Raw genomic sequence first — 22421 nt, forward strand, 5'->3', positions numbered from 1 at the left:
TTCCTCATTAAAATCTCTAAATCAGGTTGTTTGAATTAAGATGGCCTGCAGTCCTCAGCGAGAGCTGGAAGAGAGATGATGGGAGAGGCAGTTTGGAAAGACGCTGAACATAGCTGGCACTTCTTATCTACAGCATATTAGCAAAGTTGAGAAATGGTATTTGCCATGTTGCATTAGCCTGCTGCCGTCCCATCATCGCCTGCCATTCCCAGCAACAACATGATCCAAATGCAGTCCAGATGTCTCAGCCATCAAGCTTCAATATTTCACTAACCCGGCATTAATCTTATCAAGTGTGTCAATCCCTGCTTGATAACATCTCACAGGATTTTAGAAAATCAGTGCCTGCAGCTGACCACAGCTTCACTACAAATTGAAATTGATGTCACCTTGCAGATTTACTTTGCACATAAATGGCCTAAATAAGATGGAAATGTAACAATAAAATAGTTTTCGTCTGTTTGATACACATCAGGAAATAGTGAATATTAAACAATCTGTACATAACTCAAGTGCTGCACTCAAAGCACAGTTTGGTGGTGCAATAAAAGTCTTATTTTAGTGGAGACTAATGTACAGTTTTTCTTCCTAACATACATTGTTAAATGTAAAACTCTTAATTTGTAATGCACTTAACAAAATATTATACACTTTCTCCTCTCATTATACTAAACTTTGAGTATAGAAGTGGCAAATGGACTAAGTAATACAAAGGCTTAAAGCATGCAGTTCTGAGATTTTGCCTTTTTTGAGCCGGCTTTATACATGAAATAGAATCTATACAATACATCAGTCATATTTTTGGCCAGGTTAGAGGTTAGTTTAGCCTTCACACTTCCCCTTCCTGATGGCTCAGTCTTGTGGCCAAACAAGCTTTTTTTCTTGATGATGTCTCCCCGACACTTTTGGAAATAACAGCAGACTGGTTAGAATATGAGCTACATATGTTTCATTAGTAGTTTTTCAAACTCATATTGCAAACTGACATTTTGTTTCATTAGAACTGGAGAAGCTGACATTTCTAAGCTTTGTGCTACAGAATGTGGATTCTTGGGTGAATTAAAAGTTTCCCTGATGTTATCAGTGAACAGTTTCATACTTGTGAAATGAAATTGAACAAAGTCTCAAAGTTTTTATCCAAACTGAAAAAGCTGATGGCAGTACTTCACAGCATCTGTAATATGGGATTGTCACCAGACTTTACACAAACACAACCATTAGGAAAATCAGATGTATTTATTCAATTCTGTTACACATTCTGTTATAATTAAATCTGACACAACTATCTGCAAGCTCATGTCTATTTTCTAGACAAAGCTGTAAACAGTCACCGCTGTGCCAAAACAGTCTGCTCCACCTGCTGATGAGCTTTTGAGTGCATATAATTGTTAACACACTAAAATAGAAGTTGCAAAGTACAATACTCTCTGGCTCAAAATGCCATGACGTCATCACTTTCAGTATACTAAGAAACTTTTCCATTGTGATACTTCTTAAAACTTTTTTTTAAATCTCCCAGTCACCAGCAGGTATTATTATTCCTGCAGGACACTGAAACAACTGAACCCAATATGAACTGAATGACAATTAAGCGAGCTAGTTTCTCAACCTGCCATTCAATATCCTGAGCTGAGTCTGGGATACCAACTATGCCTTCACACCGTGCAAAGACCCTTTTCCTCTCTTAAGAATTCTTGTCCTTGGAGTGAAAATCCTGTTTGATGGGTCCTGATTGCGAGGTCCAAAGCCTGTTTCTCTCGGGGCCAAGGTCACACTGGTTTCCCCAGCTCTGGCCTTCCAGGATCAGTCCTCCTCTGAGGAGAACTGAGCTCCTTCATCGTGAACCTCTCTGTAGGCAGCCATGGGGCCACAGTCAGGAGTGTAGCTCCCCATAGAGATCTTCAATCCCTCAGACAGTTTCTGGGCTGCCAGCTTGGCCTGCAACTCCTGAAATTAAACGCAACACAGAAGAAAAAGTTGACATGAATAGGCTGGTAAACAGAAAACAAGCACATTATCATAAAGCTGCACAGCCATAGCCATTAAACCCTCAACAAAAGTAGGACTGATAATAAGCTTAACAGGCCTCTTGTCAACAGCACACTGTTTGACGTCTGGCTCTGAAGTCATTACTTTGGATGTGAAGTGACACGGGGTGTCTACACTGCTTGAACACTGCCCTCTAGAGCTGATGGAGGGACCTGATGTGGACTTCAATACTTCGAGGATATAGATCACTTTGCAGAGGGATTTTGTTTACTGTATAAAATTAAAGCTGTTTCCAGAACAACTTTAGCACTTTGTGAGAAAATGCAGCTCACTCATGCAGTTGAATGGGGCCAGTCCAGGGGAGCGAGGGTGATCCAGCATACCAGTTGAACCTGCTCAACTTTTATCGAACCTAAGTACAACATCATCTGTATTAATCAAATACATGGAAGTGCACATTTCTGGCAACGTGAATGAAGCATTTCTACTACTTACGTCGAGATAAGATAAGAGATAAAATGTTTGGAATCTGATAAGCCCTCATAATTCATCATCTGCTATTCAAACAGGATTTCCTGGATTGGAATTTTTTTGTCTGACCAGTGTAGCAGCAAACCCGCACTAATGCAGGCTCTTGCATTTTTGTTAAAGGGATGCCCAACAAATGTTTATAATTCACTATGGCTGCTTGTAACAAAGACGTTCAAACAAGTTACATCAACATGATACTACCCAGCATGGCGAGGAGACAAAAGTTTCTGGAAATTTCTACACACTGTATGTATTGGATGAGTGTGTGAAGGGCCTGGCTGTACTTACCTGCTGCCTCTTGGTTTGCTCCTTCAGCAGGATGGCCGACGCCTCCAGAGATAGAAGCTGGGCCGGACTGTGGTGGAGAGGAGGTAGTTTGGCTGCAGTGATGTCATCAAGGTGTTTCCTGTCCCGCTCCCGCCTGGCCTGTGCAGAGAGCGGAGATGAGCCTTCAGAAGACTGGCTGGGTGACGAGGATCCTGATGGAGAGGTGTGACCTCTGAGGGGCAGCCTCGAAACACAGTTAAGAGATAATATTAATTTATCAATATAGATAGATAGATAGATAGATAGATAGATAGATAGATAGATAATCATAAAATAAAAGTCCACTCACTGATTTAGTTTGAATTTCTGCTTCCTGGTAGATGAAGTCTTCTCTGTTTTTTCCAGGACTGTTACATAGTGAGGCTTTTTTGGTGTCTGCTTTGTAAGGAAGTAATTGTCTCTTGCTGTGCTGTTTAATGGGTCTTTGGACTCGCTAGTGAAACCAATACCAGTTTCAGACAGTCTGACCCTTTCCAAGGCCTCTACCAGGTCACCCTCTTTTGTCTCATCAGAGTTCAGAGAGGCCCCAGCAGCAGCTGTCTCCATGGTTTCACCCGGAGACGCTCTGGAGACAAACTGGTCCTGTAGCTCGTTGTTGTTTTCCTGCACATCAGCTGAGGCAGGTGAGGACTCCCTCTGCTGCACTGCATCGCGTGCAGCAGCTTCCCTTTGCCTGTTTTGGAGTGAGGCTGCTGGTGCGCCGGGTATAGCGCGTTGTTGCATCGTGAAAGCCTGCTGGTACTTGGACTGTAACTCTGTCCTGGCTGCAGACACCAAACTCTGTCTATTCTCCTCTTCATCACGGTGTTCAATGGCATAGCGCACTTTCTCTGCAAATTCTTTTATCCTTTTCCCTTTGTCAGGAAGAGTCTGTAATAACCTCCTGTGAACAACACACATCATTTCATGCCATGATAATCACTCAAGATATAAATATTAATCACATGAAACATTAAATGTCTTTGATATTTTCCACAAGTAGAAAATATGACGAACTCAGTTTTACTGTCTTTCTTTTTCTTTCTTTCTTTGTTTCTCGATGCAAACAAGTTGCATAGTATATTTAGTATGTGGTGGAATCTTTATATAGTTTTATTTTATAGATAGATAGATGTTCTTTTACACATATCTGTAATTGGTTTATTAATTAAATAATTTCATATCATAGTGTAATCATACTAGTGTATATTCTATATCTATCTGAACTAATACTGCTGTGTAACTATAATAGTTGTGCATTTTTGACCACAGTCTGTTCCTTCCATTGTAAATGGATGATACACTTGACACAGTAGTCCCACTGGAAACCAGCTGGATGCTGAGATCTACATCCAACTACATTTTGAGGAAAAACATAATCTAAACTGTCAAGCACTTTGAACAAAACAATAATTAAAACAAGCAGACAGATACTAAATCAGCTTGTGCGTTCATGTCAAGCTGAGTTGTAACACTTTTGTGGCATGGTCGTATGGTATAATCATTGCAATACTATCTGGCAGAAAGTTGGTCCAAAAAGTTAATAAACATGTTGCACCGATTTACTGATAACATGACATTCACAGTGCTTTAAGTTTGGATGGTTCATATCAGTGAGTTTGCAGATCTTTGCTCTAAATGTGCGCATGAAAGATAAAACCAGATATCCTGTGTGCTCCTGATGTGCAACGGTGTAATTAAGCTCAGTCACGGCGGAGCAGCAATAATAGCAACTAAACAAAGTTATTCATGTGCCAAAGTCACCAAATCTCCTCTGTGGCGCAGTTATCACCTCACAAACTGCATTAGAGCCACTTTGACAGTCGTTCCACGAAGTGTGAAACTAGCCCCAGTTTGTGGCTCTCGTGCATTATAGATATCCACCGGAGACACACTGGGGCTGATAGTGTGAACTTACCTGTTAGAGAGGATCTTCTCCTGTCGCAGGAGCAGCTCCTGGAGCTCCTCTTTGCTCTGGTGTCTCAGGTCTCCCACCTGTCCCTGGCGCTCTGTCCACGGCGAGGACATCACTGTTAGCTAGTGACAGCTAGCTGAAGCCATCCACAAGCTACCGTCTCAGTTTAACACACTCACTTTAATCATTAACCAGCTCCAGACCCCACCTGTTAAAGTTCTCTGTTCTGGTCAGAAAGCTTCAGAAAACTCTGAGGGCGGCAGGTTCACTTCTTCAACACATGAGACAACAACATTTCAAAGTGGGCTCTTCTTCTTCTTCTTCTTCGTCTTCTTCTTCTTCTTCTTTTGCTGTGGCTGCGGAAATCAAACATGTGAGGTGTGGCTCTACCGCCCCCCAGTGTGCAGGACAGTGTAATGCACCTCCTCATAACAGCCTGTGAAGGTAATTTGCTGTCCTCTGCAGGTCAAATACAGTCAACAGCACCGACTTTGGATTTCAAAGAGTCGATACTTCATATGAGATGTTGCTGTCTCCTGTGTGAGCGGTCCTGTCGGTGAATAGGCTTCACAGTCTTGGACTTTAAATAGCTGCACTTCCTGACACTTTGTTTCCCTGCCAACCGCTTTATCACTCAGCTCAACGTACAATGACCTTTAACAAAGAGGTTACAGCTGTGTCCTTCCTATCCCCTATCTGAGTTCACAGTCAGTTTAACTTTTAGCTGAAGCTGCATAGTTGGGATAAAATCTCTGTAGATATCATAATATATTTTTTATATAATAAATAGATATTTCTTTGATTTATTATGCAGTTTTCTGTGCACAGGCACATATGCCCTTTGTAGCAAGTCAGATCACACCAAGCTCAGCAAAACATTATATTTTGCAGTTTCCCACAAACTACTAGAAGCAGGTGTATCATGTGTACTTTGTGGTACTACCATCTGAAGCACAGTATTGGATGTACTTTATTTATTAATATCAGTGACGCACTGACTGACTGTGGTTTTGTGCTTCTAACCCTGGTCTGAATGCGAAATTAAAGCTTCTTGTTTTAATTTCCTACACAAAGCCTTGGAAATGTTTGGAGGCTTTTCCTCAACATCAGTGATATCAACAAAACATTTTTATTGTTATTGCAAGAATTTAAAATAACATATACTATTTGGTTTACTTATGTAGCTGAGGTTTTACCAGGCAACTATAAAATTTGCATTGTCTACTCTACATAATGTATTATAAATGCAATAAATAACAGCCTTGCACACTAAAACACTATTTGCATACTATACAGAAGACATTACACACTATGAATTCACTGAGCTTTTGCATTTTTATGTAAAGTTTATCTGGAGTTTAGTGTTCACGCATAACATTTCTGTAAAAGTGTGAAACTGAATCATTAGCTGTGGAGGGAATACAAAGCATTTCTAAAAGCCCCATTTGTGTTTCAGTCGACATCAGTGACCAACGAAGAGGTCACATCCCGGCTTCATTGTTTGGAAAATGTATGAGGTTGTACAGTATGTAAATGTGGGCATCCATTCACACAATCAGGATGTCTGGTTACTTATACAGTAGAGTCTTTATTATCCAAACATATGCTGGCCTCTTATCATTAGTTGCAGTATGATATGTATCATTGAGGAAAAGGCACATCATCATAAAGCTTTTTCAAACACAGTTGTGGCAGTGCAGACAACAGCTGGATAACACTTGTGTCTGTGGCTCAGGAATGGCAGTCACCTCAGTAAGGTCAGTATATTCAAAGTGATCGAACAGTTTTATCATTAGCACAGAGATGTACTTACAGTTACATTATTACATTACCCTGTTGCCAGTTTAAAGAGATTCATTATCACCACCAGTATCAGATATTAGGCTGTTCACAAAGGCACAAAGCATTTTAATAAATATTTTGTATATAATGTGACAATAAGAAAATAATATGCATTTAATTTGTACAGAGCCAATATAAAATGATAAGAAAATACACGCAATAACTTCATCAACCTTCATATAGGACTGAAGGCTCATAGCTCCATGAGCAACATAAGTAGGCTACATTCACTGTAAACAAAACAAATGAAATCCTACAGTATATAATTTACAAAATGTTTTTACAGAGCATCAGATTATTTACATACTTCAGCAAGCAACATTTTATCTTCATTAATGTGCAAACAGGCTGAAAACCTACATAAGACTTTACACCACTGACCAGAATTACATTCTCTATCATTTCAATATGTTTGTGTCAACTTGTCGACTGTTTGAATTACAATTTGGCTTATTTGTTTTTTGCTGAGAGGATAAATACAGCCCCAGTGTCTGTGGGTTAAATCTGTGACTGTAGTTAGTTTAGCTTTAACCGCAGCTACATATTTATTGTACAGTTATGACAAACAGATTAGCTTTATGCTAAGATGTCTGCAGCTACATGACGCTGTTCTGTTCTGTTCTGTTCTGTTCTATCCGAAGGTATCAAAGTCCGCCTGTCAGCACTTCTGAGGCTCACTAATTAACAAACTGCTCATACAGAAAGTGAAGCATAGAAATGTCAACTTGCCCTTTAATGGAGGTTCCTGGACTGGATTATTACTTGGCTGGAATCAGTGACTTCCAATAGGGCATGCAATAAGTCATCTGTTTGACCACAAGGCAAACTACTTCAAGTGGTCTATTGAGCTTATAGATTGCATATTTTGAATTAAAACAGGTCATTACAGCCCAAATATTTATTTGTATCCTGCTTTAAAACAAAAGTATGAAATTTGAATAAAAAGTAACAGCCCTGGTTAGCCAGATGTTACAGAGCCTGCAGGCTAGCTGTTCCCCCGTTTCCAGTCTTTATGCTAAGCTAAGCTAACCATCTCCTGAATCTAGCACCACCTTTACAATCAAAAACAAGACTGGTATTGAAAATATCATCAAACTCTCGACAAGAGCGTTTATCTTCCCACAATGTCAAACTATCACTTCAAAAACGCTCTATGTCTATCTTTGACGTTATTTCCATAAGTTTCAAGAACGGTGAATAAACTCGAGATGCTCTTGATCTGGCTTGAGAAGAAGACAGGGATGAAGTGGATTCCTCTGGACTTGTTGGTGTGTCCGTGTTTGTTGTTGCGTCCACTTCATCTCTGCTGAACTGGACTGAACTCACAGGAGGCTCCGATTCAGACGGACGGGTGTAGGGGAACATCCCACTAGCTACTGAAGGGCTGGACTGTAGGAAGCGGCTGTACTCAACAGGAGTGTACCTCAGTAAACTGGACTCCAGCCTGCTGGGTGGAGGGTTATTAGGCCTGAATGTCCTTGGTTGGGTGGGTGTTGTGAGGTAGAGGGATGGATAATGAATGGGAGGTGTCACGAATGAAGGTTGAATGGAGGATGAAGATTGTGTGGGTGACAGAGCCTGTGCTGGGGTTGAAGGGTGTGTGGGTGATGGAGGTTGAATGGGGAATGGACAATGTGTGGGAGATAGAGGTTTCATTGCTGATGGAGGTTGAGCAGGTGGTGGGTGTTGTATGGGATGGAGATGAGTTGGTTCACACTGAACAGGAAGTTCAACATCATGCCTCTGTACTTCACGTCTGGAGATGCACAGTCACACATCAGAGTGAGAGACCAACTCCAAATTAAGCACCAAATATCACCTCATGCTACTAAATATGTTTCTCCAACTTTGCTTCTTACCTGGGAAGCAGATCGCAGCCTACACCTATCTCCCTAGTTTCCAAAACTTCCCGCGGCCTATTCTGTATGGAGATAAAATACTTCAGCTTGTCTTCTAATTCATTATTCTGGGAAAAGGAAAAGAGGAAACAACACTGTCAGGTCAGATACATGCAAAGAACAGCAGGCACTTTACATGTGAAAGTGACTTGATAGGTGCAGTGACACGAGGAAACCACACAGACACTGCTGAAAGTTCAGGATATCTAGCACGCAGCAGCCCAGGTGATCACATGTAGCCATGCAGCAGGTTACCACACCACACCATAACTAAAGTCTGTGTCTTACCTCACACTCCACTATTGCGATTCTGTCCAGAAGCTCCGAGATGAACATATCCTTCTGAGCGACTTGAGCTCTCAGCGATTCAACCTTCACAAATTCAAGAAGACGCCATTTAACTAAAAACATCACATTATCATGTGTTTTCAGTCAGATCTTTTCTCTGCTCAATTTATTCAGTCCAGCACTGTGACAAGAATTGTTAGCATTAAGTTCATAATTTGCTATAATTTTCTCTTGGTTTTCATTTCCCTGGAAACTGCCATGCTAATTAAAGGGAAAATATTCATTCATTTATTATTATTAATTTATTCTTGGACACTTAAATACTTGCAGATACATTTTACATTGATGAATGTTCTGCTGACCAGCTGTGCACCGTCTATATAAGATGTATATGATATACATCTTATATAAGATATATATAATATATCTTATATAATATAAGATACACTAGCATTTCATTTGAAAATACTGACAAGAAAAGTACCAATTTAACACTTCTTCCTATACAGTGGGTACGGAAAGTATTCAGACCCCTTCACTGTTTCCACATTTTGTTATGTTACAGCCTTATTCCAAAATGGATTAAATTCTTTTTTTTCCTCATCAATCTACACACAATACCCCATAATGACAAAGTGAAAAAAGTTTTTTAGAATTTTTTGCAAATGTATTAAAAATAAAAAACTGAAATATCACATGTACATAAGTATTCACACCCTTTGCTATGACACTCAAAAGTGAGCTCAGGTGCATCCTGTTTCCACTGATCGTCCTTGAGATGTTTCTACAACTTGACTGGAGTCCACCTGTTGTAAATTCAATTGATTGGACTTGATTTGGAAAGGCACACACCTGTCTATATAAGATCCCACAGCATGTCAAAGCAGAAACCAAGCCATGAAGTCAAAGGAATTGTCTGTAGACCTCCGAGACAGGATTGTATCGAGGCACAGATCTGGGGAAGGGTACAGAAAAATTTCTGCAGCATTGAAGGTCCCAAAGAGCACAGTGGCCTCCATCATTCGTAAATGGAAGAAGTTCAGAACCACTAGGACTCTTCCTAGAGCTGGCCGCCCGTTAAAACTGAGCAATCAGGGGAGAAGGGCCTTGGTCAGGGAGGTGACCAAGAACCCGATGGTCACTCTGACAGAGCTCCAGCATTACTCTGAGGAAATGGGAGAACCTTCCAGAAGGACAACCATCTCTGCAGCACTCCACCAATCAGGTTTATGGTAGAGTGGCCAGACAGAAGCCTCTCCTCAGTAAAAGGCACATGACAGCCCGCTTGGAGTTTGCCAAAAGGCACCTAAACGACTCTCAGACCATGAGAAACAAGATTCTCTGGTCTGATGAAACCAAGATAGAACTATGTGGCCTGAATGCCAAGCGTCACGTCTGGAGGAAACCAGGCACCGCTCATCACCTGGCAAATACCATCCCTACGGTGAAGCATGGTGGTGGCAGCATCATGCTGTGGGGATGTTTTTCAGCGGCAGGAACTGGGAGACTAGTCAGGATAGAGGGAAAGATGAATGCAGCAAAGTACAGAGACATCCTGGATGAAAACCTGCTCTAGAGCGCTCAGGATCTCAGACTGGGGCGACGGTTCACCATCCAACAGGACAACGACCCGAAGCACACAGCCAAGATAACGAAGGAGTGGCTTCGGGACAAGTCTGTGAATGTCCTTGAGTGGCCCAGCCAGAGCCCAGACTTGAACCCCATTGAACATCTCTGGAAAGACCTGAAAATAGCTGTGCAGCGACGCTCCCCATCTAACCTGACAGAGCTTGAGAGGATCTGCAGAGAAGAATGGGAAAAACACCCCAAATGCAGGTGTGCCAAGCTTGTAGCATCATACCCAAGAAGACTTGAGGCTGTAATCGCTGCCAAAGGTGCCTCAACAAAGTACTGAATAAAGGGTGTGAATACTTATGTACATATGATATTTCAGTTTTTTATTTTTAATATATTTGCAAAAATTTCTAAAACTTTTTTCACTTTGTCATTATGGGGTATTGTGTGTAGATTGATGAGGGAAAAAAAGAATTTAATCCATTTTGGAATAAGGCTGTAACATAACAAAATGTGGAAAAAGTGAAGGGGTCTGAATACCGTACCCACTGTATATACACTAAAAAAATCACCTTGTTACCGAATCTTCTTGGTAATCATTCAGAAATTACAGACCCCTAAAATAAAGGGTTACTGTTTGCAGAAAAAAGGTCCATACAACACACCAAGAATCATTCTGCTATATGCGGGATACAGAATATAAGAAACAATTTGTATGGAAAAACAAATTGAGTTATGAGCTTAAAAAAAAGAATAAGTAAGGAACTCTAAAAATTAATTTAATCATTAAACCCTTTATCTTTACAGCTGTTATTAGCTGTGACTCAGATTAAGTTTTATATTCCTTGTATGCATTCAACTCATTCACACTCAGTTGACATTTGGATCTCATCTACAACCGTTATCAAAACACGGGTAGAACAGAACACCTGAATGCACGTGAATGGACAGCATTCACCCACACATGAATAGACTCTCCTTACCTCCTCGATCATTCCTTTAACTTTTCTCTGCTGGCAGAAAACCATGTCGTTCAAGTGTTTGATCCTCTCGCGGAGATCCACAGTTTCAGACTGCAGCTCTTTGGACCTGAACAGAACCAGCAGCCAGTTTAACCCAAATATAAATCCGTCTTTCCAGGAATGTGCAGCGAGGTCAAGTGCTTCTCAGACGGAGGATAACAAATCTTAGAGGGGAACTACAGCACACTGATTATTTTGCAGTCTTTAATAGTACAAAAGCTTCAACCATTCTGTGGCTTCACGTGAGTCAAAATGTCAAAATGCCAGAGTCATTACTCTAGTGCCTGTACGCAGTCGACCTAAAAAATTATATTTTTAAATGGTTGTTTGACAAAAACTCAACTCAAGATTCTCAAAGGGCTGGAACATCCTCAGATGTATGACAGCCTGGTAAACTCCGACTGCTGATGAAGACTGTGTAATACATTTAAAAGCTCAGAAAAAAAGGGAACATCCTTTTTGTACCTTTTGGTTACAGTTGCATCAGTTGTGTCTGTCAGCTCCATCAAGCGGAGACGCTGTTCACATTCCTGCAGCTTCTTCTGAAGTTGACTCTTTTCCTGTAAGACATATTTTTTCATTCTAAGGTTTGTTATCTGCAAGAAGTGCAGGTAGCTTGATTTTTGCTATGTTAACTTTTGCCTTACCTTTCCCATGCAGTCCAGTAGACGCTCCACTTCAATGATCCTCTGGTCCCTCTCAGCAATCTTGGCCTCTGCAGTCCTGATGTTCGTCTCTGCTTCCTCTAGCCGTCTGATGTACTCATCAAGTTGGGCCTGCGTGAACAGAAACACATTTTGGTTTGGATGTTTAACTGCTTTAAAAACAGCTTATCAAACAATCAAGAATATAGTAATTTATCTGCATGATTGAAGTTGCCTTAGAGAACAATTCACACTGCATCCTCATCTATGTAAAATGCTTCAAAACCATAAAACATGTGGGACATCTCGAGTAATCATCACACATGGGTGCTGTTCTTTGACACATGAGTTATGGCTTCTGCTAGCGCTGAAACTCTGTGTGATGGTGAGAAATAATGAATAAGGAGTAAAGAATGCAGACCTGTAGGTTTTCAATCTCCTCCCTGTGTTTCCGCTGTTCCTCCTGCAGCTTCTCCTCGTACTCCCGCTGTAGCTTTGCTGAGAGCTCCCGCAGTGCCTGAGTGTTGGCCTCCCGTGAAGACTCCACCTGGACAATTCACAGCACAGCAGAAACTAAGACTGTGCAAGGCTGATTATTCCATATTGACACTAGAAAATGCAGATGTTACTGTACCACAGTGAGACAATCTGTTACGCTGTATCAAAGCACACTGCTTTATCTGCTATTTCCTATGAAATTGGGCTTATTTGCTCATTAATGGAAAGAGACTGTTTTGTTTGGTCACAACAGAGAGTGGAACAGAAAATGACTTTTTGGGGCTATTTTGGTGATCAGCTAAATTTTATTTTAACCTTATTATTATCTATTTTATTAATTTTGCTCTAACTGCAGAAAACGGAGGAACTGCAAAAGGCCACCTGCGCACTCACTTGTCACACCAGCTGGGAGACCAGTTTTTCAGTGAACACACCAGAGCAGACACTTCTGCTGGAACGTTTTGACAGTTGTGGATGCATGAGGGTTTGTGTGAATGAGTGAGTGTGCACACAGAGAGATGTGTCTGCAGGGTTACCTGTAGTCTCAGAGTCTGGTTTTCAGCCTGCGCGGCAGCCAGCTCCCTCTCCTTGTCTCTGAGTTTTTCTTGTGTTTTTTTGTAGTTGCTCTGCAAAGTCTTCACCTCCTCTCTCCTGTCCACTCTGTTCTGACAGTTCTCCAGAAGGGATTTCTACAAACGAAACTTCTTTTACTTTTCAACCAACTCTTTCAGTGATGGTGCGCAGCTGTCATGGAGCAGGTCTTTCCAGGTTCAGTGACACTGATTTGTTACCTGCAGGCCGACGTTAGCGGATATAAGGGAGCTGTTCATCTGATCAAAGCTCTCCATGGCTGCTGTCCGGATCCTCACTTCTGACTCCAGACTCCTTCGATGTGAATTGGCAGTCTGCAAACACACATGGTACACTGCATCTTCACATTCATCCACAGCTTAACAGAGTGGCGTTTGATGAGGAAGTTCTGAGCAGTCACGTGACAATACATAATTCATTACCCTGATTTCCTGTGAAAGCTTCTGCATTGATTGCTGCATGCCTCCAAACTGCCCGTACATCCGCTCTCTGACCTTCTCCAAAGAATCTCTCACCTGTAGACAGATACACAGAACTTAGAGATACCAACTACACAGCATGATGCCAAAACAGTGATGTGTTGACCTTGTTGTGTTAGTTTCCACTCACCTCCCTGATGTACCTCATCTCATCCTGAAGGTGACTGACCGTCCACTCACGCGCCATCACCTCCTGCTGTCTGTCCGAGCCCGTCCTCTGCACAACGCCGTACACTTTGGGCCCATGATGCTGCAGCGAGGTCTCTGGCGCCCCATTGGTCATGTCTCCAAGGTGCTGAGAGAGACAGGATCGCGCAGGTCAGGTTTCTGTAGCCACCCTCCACTGAAGGCTGACTTCTATTGTCATTGTGGATGTGTATTTGTGTGCTTGCTTGTGTGGGTGCTTGCAGGTGCATCACATGAGTTTATGTGTTTATGTGTGCGAATGCAAATGCCTGCATATGTACACTTGATCAGGTATTTCCAGCATTACTGTTGCTGAGCACTGGAAACATGAGGTTGGGAACGCATAGCTAAAAAAAGTGCAGGGTGTATTGAAGGTGTCACATTTCTGCAACCTAGTACATGAGCTGCTGCCGTTTCTGCCTATTGTACCTCTAGCAGACGAGTGGCTAAAAAGGAAAAGCAATGCACACCAGCAAAAGACAAGTGCAGCACTTTACACGATGCAATAACATTATAGTCATGGGAAAAGATAAAATGAAGAAGCTTAGTTTTTTTTTAATTTCTATTAACATTTCATTGATGTAGAGCAAGACACAAATTGACAAAAGTTTGGAAATGACAAAGAATTATTTCTCAGGCTGTGACTAATGCTTATTTTTTAATATATATATAGAGAGAGAGACATGGAATATGTTTCTGTCATCTGCAAGCATCTGTTCATGTTGAACATGCATGAATAAGTCATTAACGACCGTGTGAAGGTGTGTGCACAGAGACGTGTTTTACAGAAGCATACACATGCAGAAGTAGTGGCGGTATGTACCACACACTGCCATGCCTATTACTCATGTGGTGGATGTGGCTGTCTACCTGCTGAGGTGACTCCCTGCCAGCTGGCCTCCCTCTTTGGATCAGCCCATTCTTCTTCTTCCACGCCCCATTGACATCCGTCTCTTTCTCAGCCTGCAGGAAAAAAGAAAAAAAACATTAAATATTCAAGATTGCTTCATTCCAGGTGTGGATCCTGGAACGGTCAAAAACGCTCAAAATAAGTGTTATTATTTAGTGCAAACATTCCACAACACTTATACCTTGTAATTAGTAAAGTTTCTGTTGCAATCATTGTTTGCGGCCACATGTAGAAAATATGTGCATATTTTCTACATGTGGCCGCAAAACAGCATGCAAGAAAACAAACTCAGTTTTACTGTCTTTCTTTTTCTTTCTTTCTTTGTTTCTCGATGCGAATAAGCTGCATAGTATATTTAGTATGTGGTGGAATCTTTAGATAGATAGATAGATAGATAGATAGATAGATAGATAGATAGATAGATAGATAGATAGATAGATAGATAGATAGATAGATAGATAGATAGACAGAAAAGCCTCTGCTCAAACTAAACAGTCAGTCATTACCCACAGAGAGAGGCGTCTGCCTCAACATCTCGCAGAGATAAGAGTGAGGAGGAGCTGGAACAAAGATGCCAGTGTTGTTTCATGAACAGAGCTGAGCCTCACATTTCTGCACCACTTAATCTACAGAGGACATGCTGTTGAGAAATGGTGAAAAAAAGGCCCGCTAATAGGCGGATGTGAATTCCAGCAGATGGGAGGGAAGAACAGCCATCTTTATGTTTTAACAACACTTGCAGCCTCCTTCCCTGAGAGCTCACAATAACAATGCTCTATGGGCAGCTTAGATTTTTACAATGCCAATGTTTGATCACACTGGACTATGTTTACCTGCTTCTTGTGCCTGAAACTGCAGCCATGCTGTCTTGCCTTGAGGAGCATGACCTCCTGACAGAAGTCACTGACTGTCTGGTAAACATGTAAAAACCACTTTACAGACGCCCCTTTGAAATAATTACATGCCAGCACATTGTTAAGTATATTACTATGTAATGCAGACGAGCCGCCTGCTTTAGCCCGTGACTGCATTGTGAAGGACTTGACTGAATGGATTAGCTCCTTATTTGCGACACAAATATGAACGTTGCATTTGAAGTCACAACACAAAGACCCTCTCATGTAGCTCATTGGGCTGAATCCTGCCCACTTTGAAGAGACTCTCAGCCATTGTGGAGATGAAATCCAATAATGTAGGAGTAGAAACTTCTATACGTAGCAACTGTGTCCTTTGTGTTTGTCATGGTGCAGATGTATTACATCTCATCTGGGCCATAGTCACTGGTTGGGTTGTGTCCATGATGTGTCAGGTTGCAGGATACACCCTTTCTAATTTCATATGGACAAAAACTGTAGCCACACTGTTCAACTGTTTCACATTAATTATATGGGGTTTTTTTGGCACTGTATTTACATCATATTGAGTAAAAATTGTGTTGTCCATTTTCAAGCCTGCATCATTACCCTGAATTTGTCAGCATTGCTGTATTTTGCATCACTTTAAGCATAACCTATTTTAATTCTTTTATATGCAAACATATTTTGCGTCTTCGGAAAGTTTAGATCTTGTACCGTATACCTCAACATTTTGGGAAATACACTTCTTTACTGAGTGTTAGCAAAGAAACACTCTTATATTTGTAAGATAATCATGAAGCTACCACTAAGAGCAGGAAACAGGAGGAAAAAGCTTGTCTGGCTCTGTCCAAGGGTGACAAAAAGCATGTCGAAAGCTCACCAATTAATAATATAACTGCCATATAACAATACATTACGATTCTTACAAGTAGTACGTGTGGATGAAACAAACAAGATATAGCATGTTAATTAGCAACCTGGAGGTGGCAGCAGGTGGATTTTGTCATCTGACAAACAGAGAAGGTTTTCTCCAAGGCTATGTGCTAAGCTAAGCTACATAAACAAAATTTCACAAATTAAATTGTCATTATCTGTGACTGTTTTGTTGTTGTTCTGTATTTATGCAAAATCTCCTACTGTTTTCACCGCACTTCATGCACTGACTGTAAAAACTGTAAAAAACGCCACTTGCCGTTAGAGCTGCTGTCCATTGAGAACGATCTGCACAGTTTACAGTTTGCGTCCTCACTAAACACGCAGTAACGTACATTACTGAGCACATATGTGTTTGTTACTCTCTTCTTTCACTCTTGACCAGAGTGTCCTCTGTCATTAGTTCCAATAGTCATGATCACACCCTCCCCAAGGGAAGCATGTTCAGAGATTACAGCAGGGTGCTATCAGTGGAGTGTGTGGAGGTGTGATAACCAGATGAACACCACACACTTTGGCCAAGGTTCATACAAAACACACCACATTGTTTCTGTAAGGATTCTGTACTGTTAGAAAGTCCAGAAACCTTCTCAGTGCCAACAATAAGTAAAGTCAAACTCAGTTCTCACACTGTCCCTGTCAGACTCTGGCATCAGCCTCTGGACCACAGATCCTGAACACAAACAAAGGTAGGGGCAGAGCCACCCACGGCAAACACCCTTACAGACTGCAGCATACACTCACAAGTATAATTCATACAGTCACAATGAGCACTAGCAGACATAGATCCAGAGTGTAATTATGCAATTCAATAAGCAAATCCCATATAAGAGCCATGTTTGTTTAGTTACTAGTCTTTCTGAGTCAACACTGTCTCAGCTCCACTGCCAGATGTCTCAGATGTCTTGGTGAGATATTAAATATATTGTCTGTCCAGCAAAAGAATTTTAAATATTTTCTATTGTATGGAATGGATTTACACCAAAGGGTCGGAGGTGAGCTTTGAAGTAAATATGAAACAGCTGTGTGTGCAGTATCTCACACACACACACACACACACACACACACACCCTCCTGTCATGATTGTATAACTGGTCAAGATGGTAGAAAACACATCAATCTGAGTTGCTCCACCATTTTTCTTTCTATGTAACTGTTTATTTTTTAGAGTGCCTTTGTGCGTGTGTGGTTGCTCATTTAAAGCTAAAAAGAGAGAGAGAGAGAAGCACAAATTCAGTTGCTTTGCTGAGTCAAATTCAGTTCAGCAGGAGAACTGTATTCATTAAACCTTTACCTGTGTAAATGGGGCTGTCAGGCAAGACTTATCGGCAGGATGTAGCAAGGTTATCTGTGGACTTACAATGTGGAGATATACGACTTACCGTGTCTGAGTTTGCAGTTTTTGGCTCCTTGTTTCCATTTTCCCCTGTGTGGAGAGTTAACCTGAGGCGTCTGATCCTCCTCTGAGAAAAACAAACAGACAAAAGGCTGGTAAACAATGTTCTACACGCAAATGAATGTTTGCATTATCATCATCGTCATGTGAAAAGACAGACAAGTTGACTTTAAATCATCACTAAAACTGTGACATAGAATGGTTGACAGTCCTCAGCAGCCCACCACCATGAGTTTATTTATAGACAATGAGAACAGAGCCGCAAACAAAGTTTATGTAAATGCTGTGAAACTGTACTGTGGATGCCTCCATCCTAATTTTTACACCACAGTGAGTGCTTTGTTTGGGTGTATAACAACCAAAACTTTTATACAGTTAGATTTTTTATTTTATTTTAATCTATTTCCAAAAATACTGCAGCAATGAGTACATATCATACTCAGTTTACAAAATGATTGTGTATTCTTTCTTCAGTAGAAAACAATGGGAATAAGTTTAAAGGCTGGTTTAGTACAAAGGCCTGTTTTATCAGAGAGCTGTTCAAATAAACATGACAGCCCAGCCTCCTGCACACTCAGCTCCCATTACATGCTGAACACATCCTATAACAAACATGAACTTTCAGATGACCAGAGGATAGAAAATGTTTGCTCGGTCTGAGGAAATTCATCTGACTGTACAGAGGCAAGAAACAAGTGGCTACAGAGTGAAAAGCAACAGGGGACAAACAGAAGAGGGAGGGAAAAAACACTGGACTTTCTGCAAAGCACGGAAAAGCAGGGAGAGAGAGAGAAAAAGGGGGTGAGATAGAAGGAGGCTTTCAATGTCCTGCTCTCCCTGGGACTTCTTACCTCACTTGAAGACTCTGGAGAGTCCTCTGTTGTTGTGGTGGTGGTGGAAACACCTCGTCCTGAACCGTAGCGAAGCATGTCTCCTCTTCTGTCCACTCTTCGCTTCTCTTCCTCTCCCTCTCCGGACCTCCTCCCACCCTTCCTCTCACTCTCCTTCCTGAGTTCTGCTCAAACTCTCAGAGCGACCATCTGTCCCTGGCTCCAGCCAGGGAAGAGGGGGGAAATTCCACTCTGTCAAGTCTGATGGTGGTGGGAGTCCGCAGGGCCCTGACGTTTCCTCGCTGTCACTGAAATGATCAGGTGCAAATCCAGTTCCACAAATACAACTATGTCATTGTCTTAATTCTAGCCGGACTGCTCTTTAATCCACCCGGCTGACAGGCTTGTCCGTCACTCAGCAATCTCCCTGCATCTCTCACGATGAGTCTCTGTGTACCTCTGAGTTCCCATCAGACCTGTTGGCCAGCATTTCAGCTGCCTGCCTGATCTGTGTCTCCTGCCCTGAGAGCAGCACATTCACAGGGCGGGTCCTCTTACTCGGGCTGGGACAGGTGGAGACTCCTTATCAAAAGGAGTGGCTAATAGGAGGGGCTGGTATTTACAGTTCACTCCACACATTCTGACAACACCTTACTGTTATGGTAATACATTACACTTCTTTCTACCAAAACCTTGTTCAACCACTGTGAAGTGGTGGGGAAAACTGAAAGTACATAAACTCAAATGTTGTTTTTAATCAAAAATCTGAAGTACGTTATCCTACTTTATTTCAGATTAAGATTTCACAGAAAAAACATATAAACTATTTATAACATTATTACAGATTAAACCATCAAACACTATATGAAGTAGTTGAAACTACCTCCACTATGACCAATGTACTGCTCATAATTAATACATCAATAATAAACTGAACTGTAATAATCATAATATTGATAATAATATTAATAGTGACAATAAACTCCTTTCACCTTGCACCTTTCAAAATAAAGCTACAAAGGGATTTAGAAGACAAAAAAATGACAGACGTTCAACAGAAAGTTAATGTACTTTAACTTTTTGATACTTTGTCATTAATTTGTTTTAAGCACTTCTTTTTCTTAAGTAACAATTTGCACGCAAACGTTTATTTGTAAAGAATATTTTTAGAGTGTGATATTTCTACTTTTGCTTCAATAAGTGTTCTGAAACCTCCTCTACCACTTGGCTAAGGTCAGAAACTGGTTAATACTGAAGGTGCAGGAGGTGTCTTATAGTACAGGAGTTGCTTTAGCCAATAAATTATTGATGGTGTTGATAGTGGATAGTGATAAACAGGGAGACAACACAGCAAACATTATTTTCTAATGTTGTGCCACACAACTACACCATCATATGGTTTTACATGATGAATTTATGCTCAGTTTATATATACCCATCTAATTTCTTCAAGAAACAGACAGACAGCCATCCTGGCAGCAGGATCACATTCCTCCTATGAATGGCCTGCAGTCACTCCCTCTTAATAGAAACTAGAGACGCAGAGCAACAGAGAAATGAAGACTCAAGTTTAAAGGCTGAAGTTGCCAAGCAAGAGGTGGTTCTGCTCTGCATTATTCTTTGACAAAGATCTGCTGTCAGCTCATGTCAAAATATGTCAGAAAAACCGGTGTATGAAAGAAACATTCTCAGAACAATATAAGAGGTATTTCTACAAGCCTGGGCAGTTAATTAGTAACCAGACATCAAACAAACAGCGTTTCTTTACTTCTGCAATCAGTGAGCTGGTCACACAGCCAGGCCTTGGTCCAAATCCAATATCATGTGGAAATCCACTCCCATAAACATATGATGCTCACTTCCTGTCAGGATTGAACTCTCGCTGTGATTAGATCTGGATTCAGCATTCGATTTCTTCCTCTGGGCCAGTCTGAATATTGTCTGAATACTTTTTCAGTGAAAAAGAACACATTAGTATGCTTGTTGACTTTGCTCCATAACTTTTCAGGTTAAGATTTCACATACAAAGCATATGAAGAGCTTACAAACTATGAGGCATTGTTATAGATTAAACTGCTCATTAGATCTAATTAGAGCTGAAATAATTAGTTGATGAATTGTGGTTCCAGCAACTCAAATGTAACAATTTTCTTCTTTTCCTTCTCTTAAATTACTGAGTAAATTGTGGGCGTTGCATTCTTTAGACAAAACAAATCTGAAAATGTTTCACTTTGGGCTCTGGGAGATCGTGATCGAATTTCTGACATTTTAAACAATTCAATTAAACAATAAAAATCTAATAATGTCTTATATAGTCATACAACACTCACAGGGGGTTTAAGGTATTTTACATTTGGTCCTGAGTATTTTCACTCAAATAACATTTTCAGTTCATGACTTTTTCTTGTAATGGAGTATTCTTACTGTGTGGTATTGCTATTTTGATTTCAGCAAAGTATCTGATACTTCCTCCACTACTGGAAGATAGTTCACTGTATCCCAGTAATAAGCTGTGTGTATTGGTTGGTTGCAGTACATGTGTTTCATCTTCCTGTTGCTCTATGCAGGATTCTACTGTTGACACTAACAACAATAGCTGTTGTTCTGTTAAACACCCCCGAGTGCAGCTGTGGAATTCAGGCTGACCTGTGTTTTAGTGATTGCTTGACAGAAAAGAGCTCCATAACAACTGTTGACAGATAAAATGACACAGCCTCACACTGCTGCACTGTTCAGAGACGTGCGTGTGACAACCTCAAAAACCAGTTGGGATATACATTGCGGTCATGTAAAGCCAGAGAAGAAAGAACCTTTGAAACTGCCATACTATGTGCACTCTTTAAAGGATAATTTCACGTTTTTTCAAGTCTGTCTTAAAACAACATTAACATGTTCAGGTGAAACTACGATAAAACTTCAGCAGTTAGACAAACCAAGTGGTGATCTACTGAAAAGTTACTGTCTGTTTGGTACAAAATTCCCTCTTTGTGTTTCAGTGGTGGACGGACAGCAACACAAAGAGGGACTTTGGTACTAAAAAGCAATAAATCTCGACAAGAGTGAAAATGAGGACTAGAAGGACTTGAAGGAATTTAAATGCATCCCTGAATAACCTCCCACTGTAATAACAGCTTTATGGATCTATAAAAGCCTCTGATAAATACAAGTGACCTAATCCAGAAGGGGGGGGGGCACATTGGACTGCTTGGTTGCTGACATTTTTATGTAATACACACCACAAGTGGACTTGCCTTCTACACAACAGAAATCAGGAACTAGATCGTATTCCTCTCTCTATTTTATTGCTACGGCAAACGGTGACTGATCCTGTGACAATGTTGTGTTTTACTGTTATGATGCAATGAAAACGTAGTCATAGTACAAACTAATGTGAAACTATTCTGATAATTTGTCAAATTTCAGTCAATTCTTCCTGCCAAACAGCTTTGATCCATAGATTTAGATTACGTAACCTATGATGAAAGTATAAGTTAAGTCCTTCATGTGATTGACTGCATTTCTGAATACAAGCTTCCTTTTGTTACTTTATAGAAATGCGCTCTGGCAATGTAAATACATATGAGTTAAACGATAAATGTGTTGATCATAAAAGAGTTCACATACAGTAACAGTGACTCCAAACACACAAGCCCTGAAAGCAGGTTTGTCCTGCTGCACGGAGGTATTCGCTGCCTTTAACGTGGTGTTATTGTACACAACCTGAGCAGTGT

General features: G+C 40.9%; 1 protein-coding gene across 3 annotated transcripts; it reads right to left on the reverse strand.

Moving 5' to 3' along the window:
- Positions 1 to 1217: 1217 nt before the first annotated feature.
- Positions 1218 to 19192, reverse strand: LOC139202318 (myocardial zonula adherens protein-like). 3 transcript variants are annotated; one of them, XM_070831773.1, is made up of 15 exons: positions 18712 to 19192; positions 17847 to 17927; positions 14635 to 14727; positions 13709 to 13873; positions 13522 to 13614; positions 13300 to 13413; positions 13045 to 13197; positions 12432 to 12557; positions 12014 to 12142; positions 11832 to 11926; positions 11328 to 11433; positions 8770 to 8853; positions 8443 to 8549; positions 2809 to 3031; positions 1218 to 1947 (listed from the first exon to the last, which is right to left on the reverse strand). In XM_070831773.1, the coding sequence occupies exons 1-15, from the start codon at positions 18787 to 18789 to the stop codon at positions 1804 to 1806; spliced, it is 1791 nt and encodes a 596-aa protein (XP_070687874.1). In that variant the 5' UTR covers positions 18790 to 19192; the 3' UTR covers positions 1218 to 1803. The 3 variants fall into 3 exon arrangements, with proteins under 3 accessions (XP_070687874.1, XP_070687865.1, XP_070687856.1); XM_070831764.1 differs by lacking the exons at positions 1218 to 1947; positions 2809 to 3031 and adding an exon at positions 6332 to 8339 and having other exon boundaries at positions 8443 to 8504; XM_070831755.1 differs by lacking the exons at positions 1218 to 1947; positions 2809 to 3031 and adding an exon at positions 6332 to 8339.
- Positions 19193 to 22421: the final 3229 nt, after the last annotated feature.

This window comes from Pempheris klunzingeri, chromosome 1 (assembly GCF_042242105.1).
Source record: "Pempheris klunzingeri isolate RE-2024b chromosome 1, fPemKlu1.hap1, whole genome shotgun sequence".
In the NCBI taxonomy this organism is placed as follows: Eukaryota; Metazoa; Chordata; class Actinopteri; order Acropomatiformes; family Pempheridae; genus Pempheris; species Pempheris klunzingeri.

Bases quoted from the DNA above. Each gene is read 5' to 3' on its own strand.
- LOC139202318 (XM_070831755.1), bottom strand. From the start codon at position 18,789: ATGCTTCGCTACGGTTCAGGACGAGGTGTTTCCACCACCACCACAACA. The intron at 13,414-13,521 runs GTAATGAATTAT...GTGTGTTTGCAG, and splicing joins AGCTTTCACAGGAAATCAGG to ACTGCCAATTCACATCGAAG. The intron at 11,434-11,831 runs GTACAAAAAGGA...GGTTCTGTTCAG, and splicing joins GATGCAACTGTAACCAAAAG to GTCCAAAGAGCTGCAGTCTG.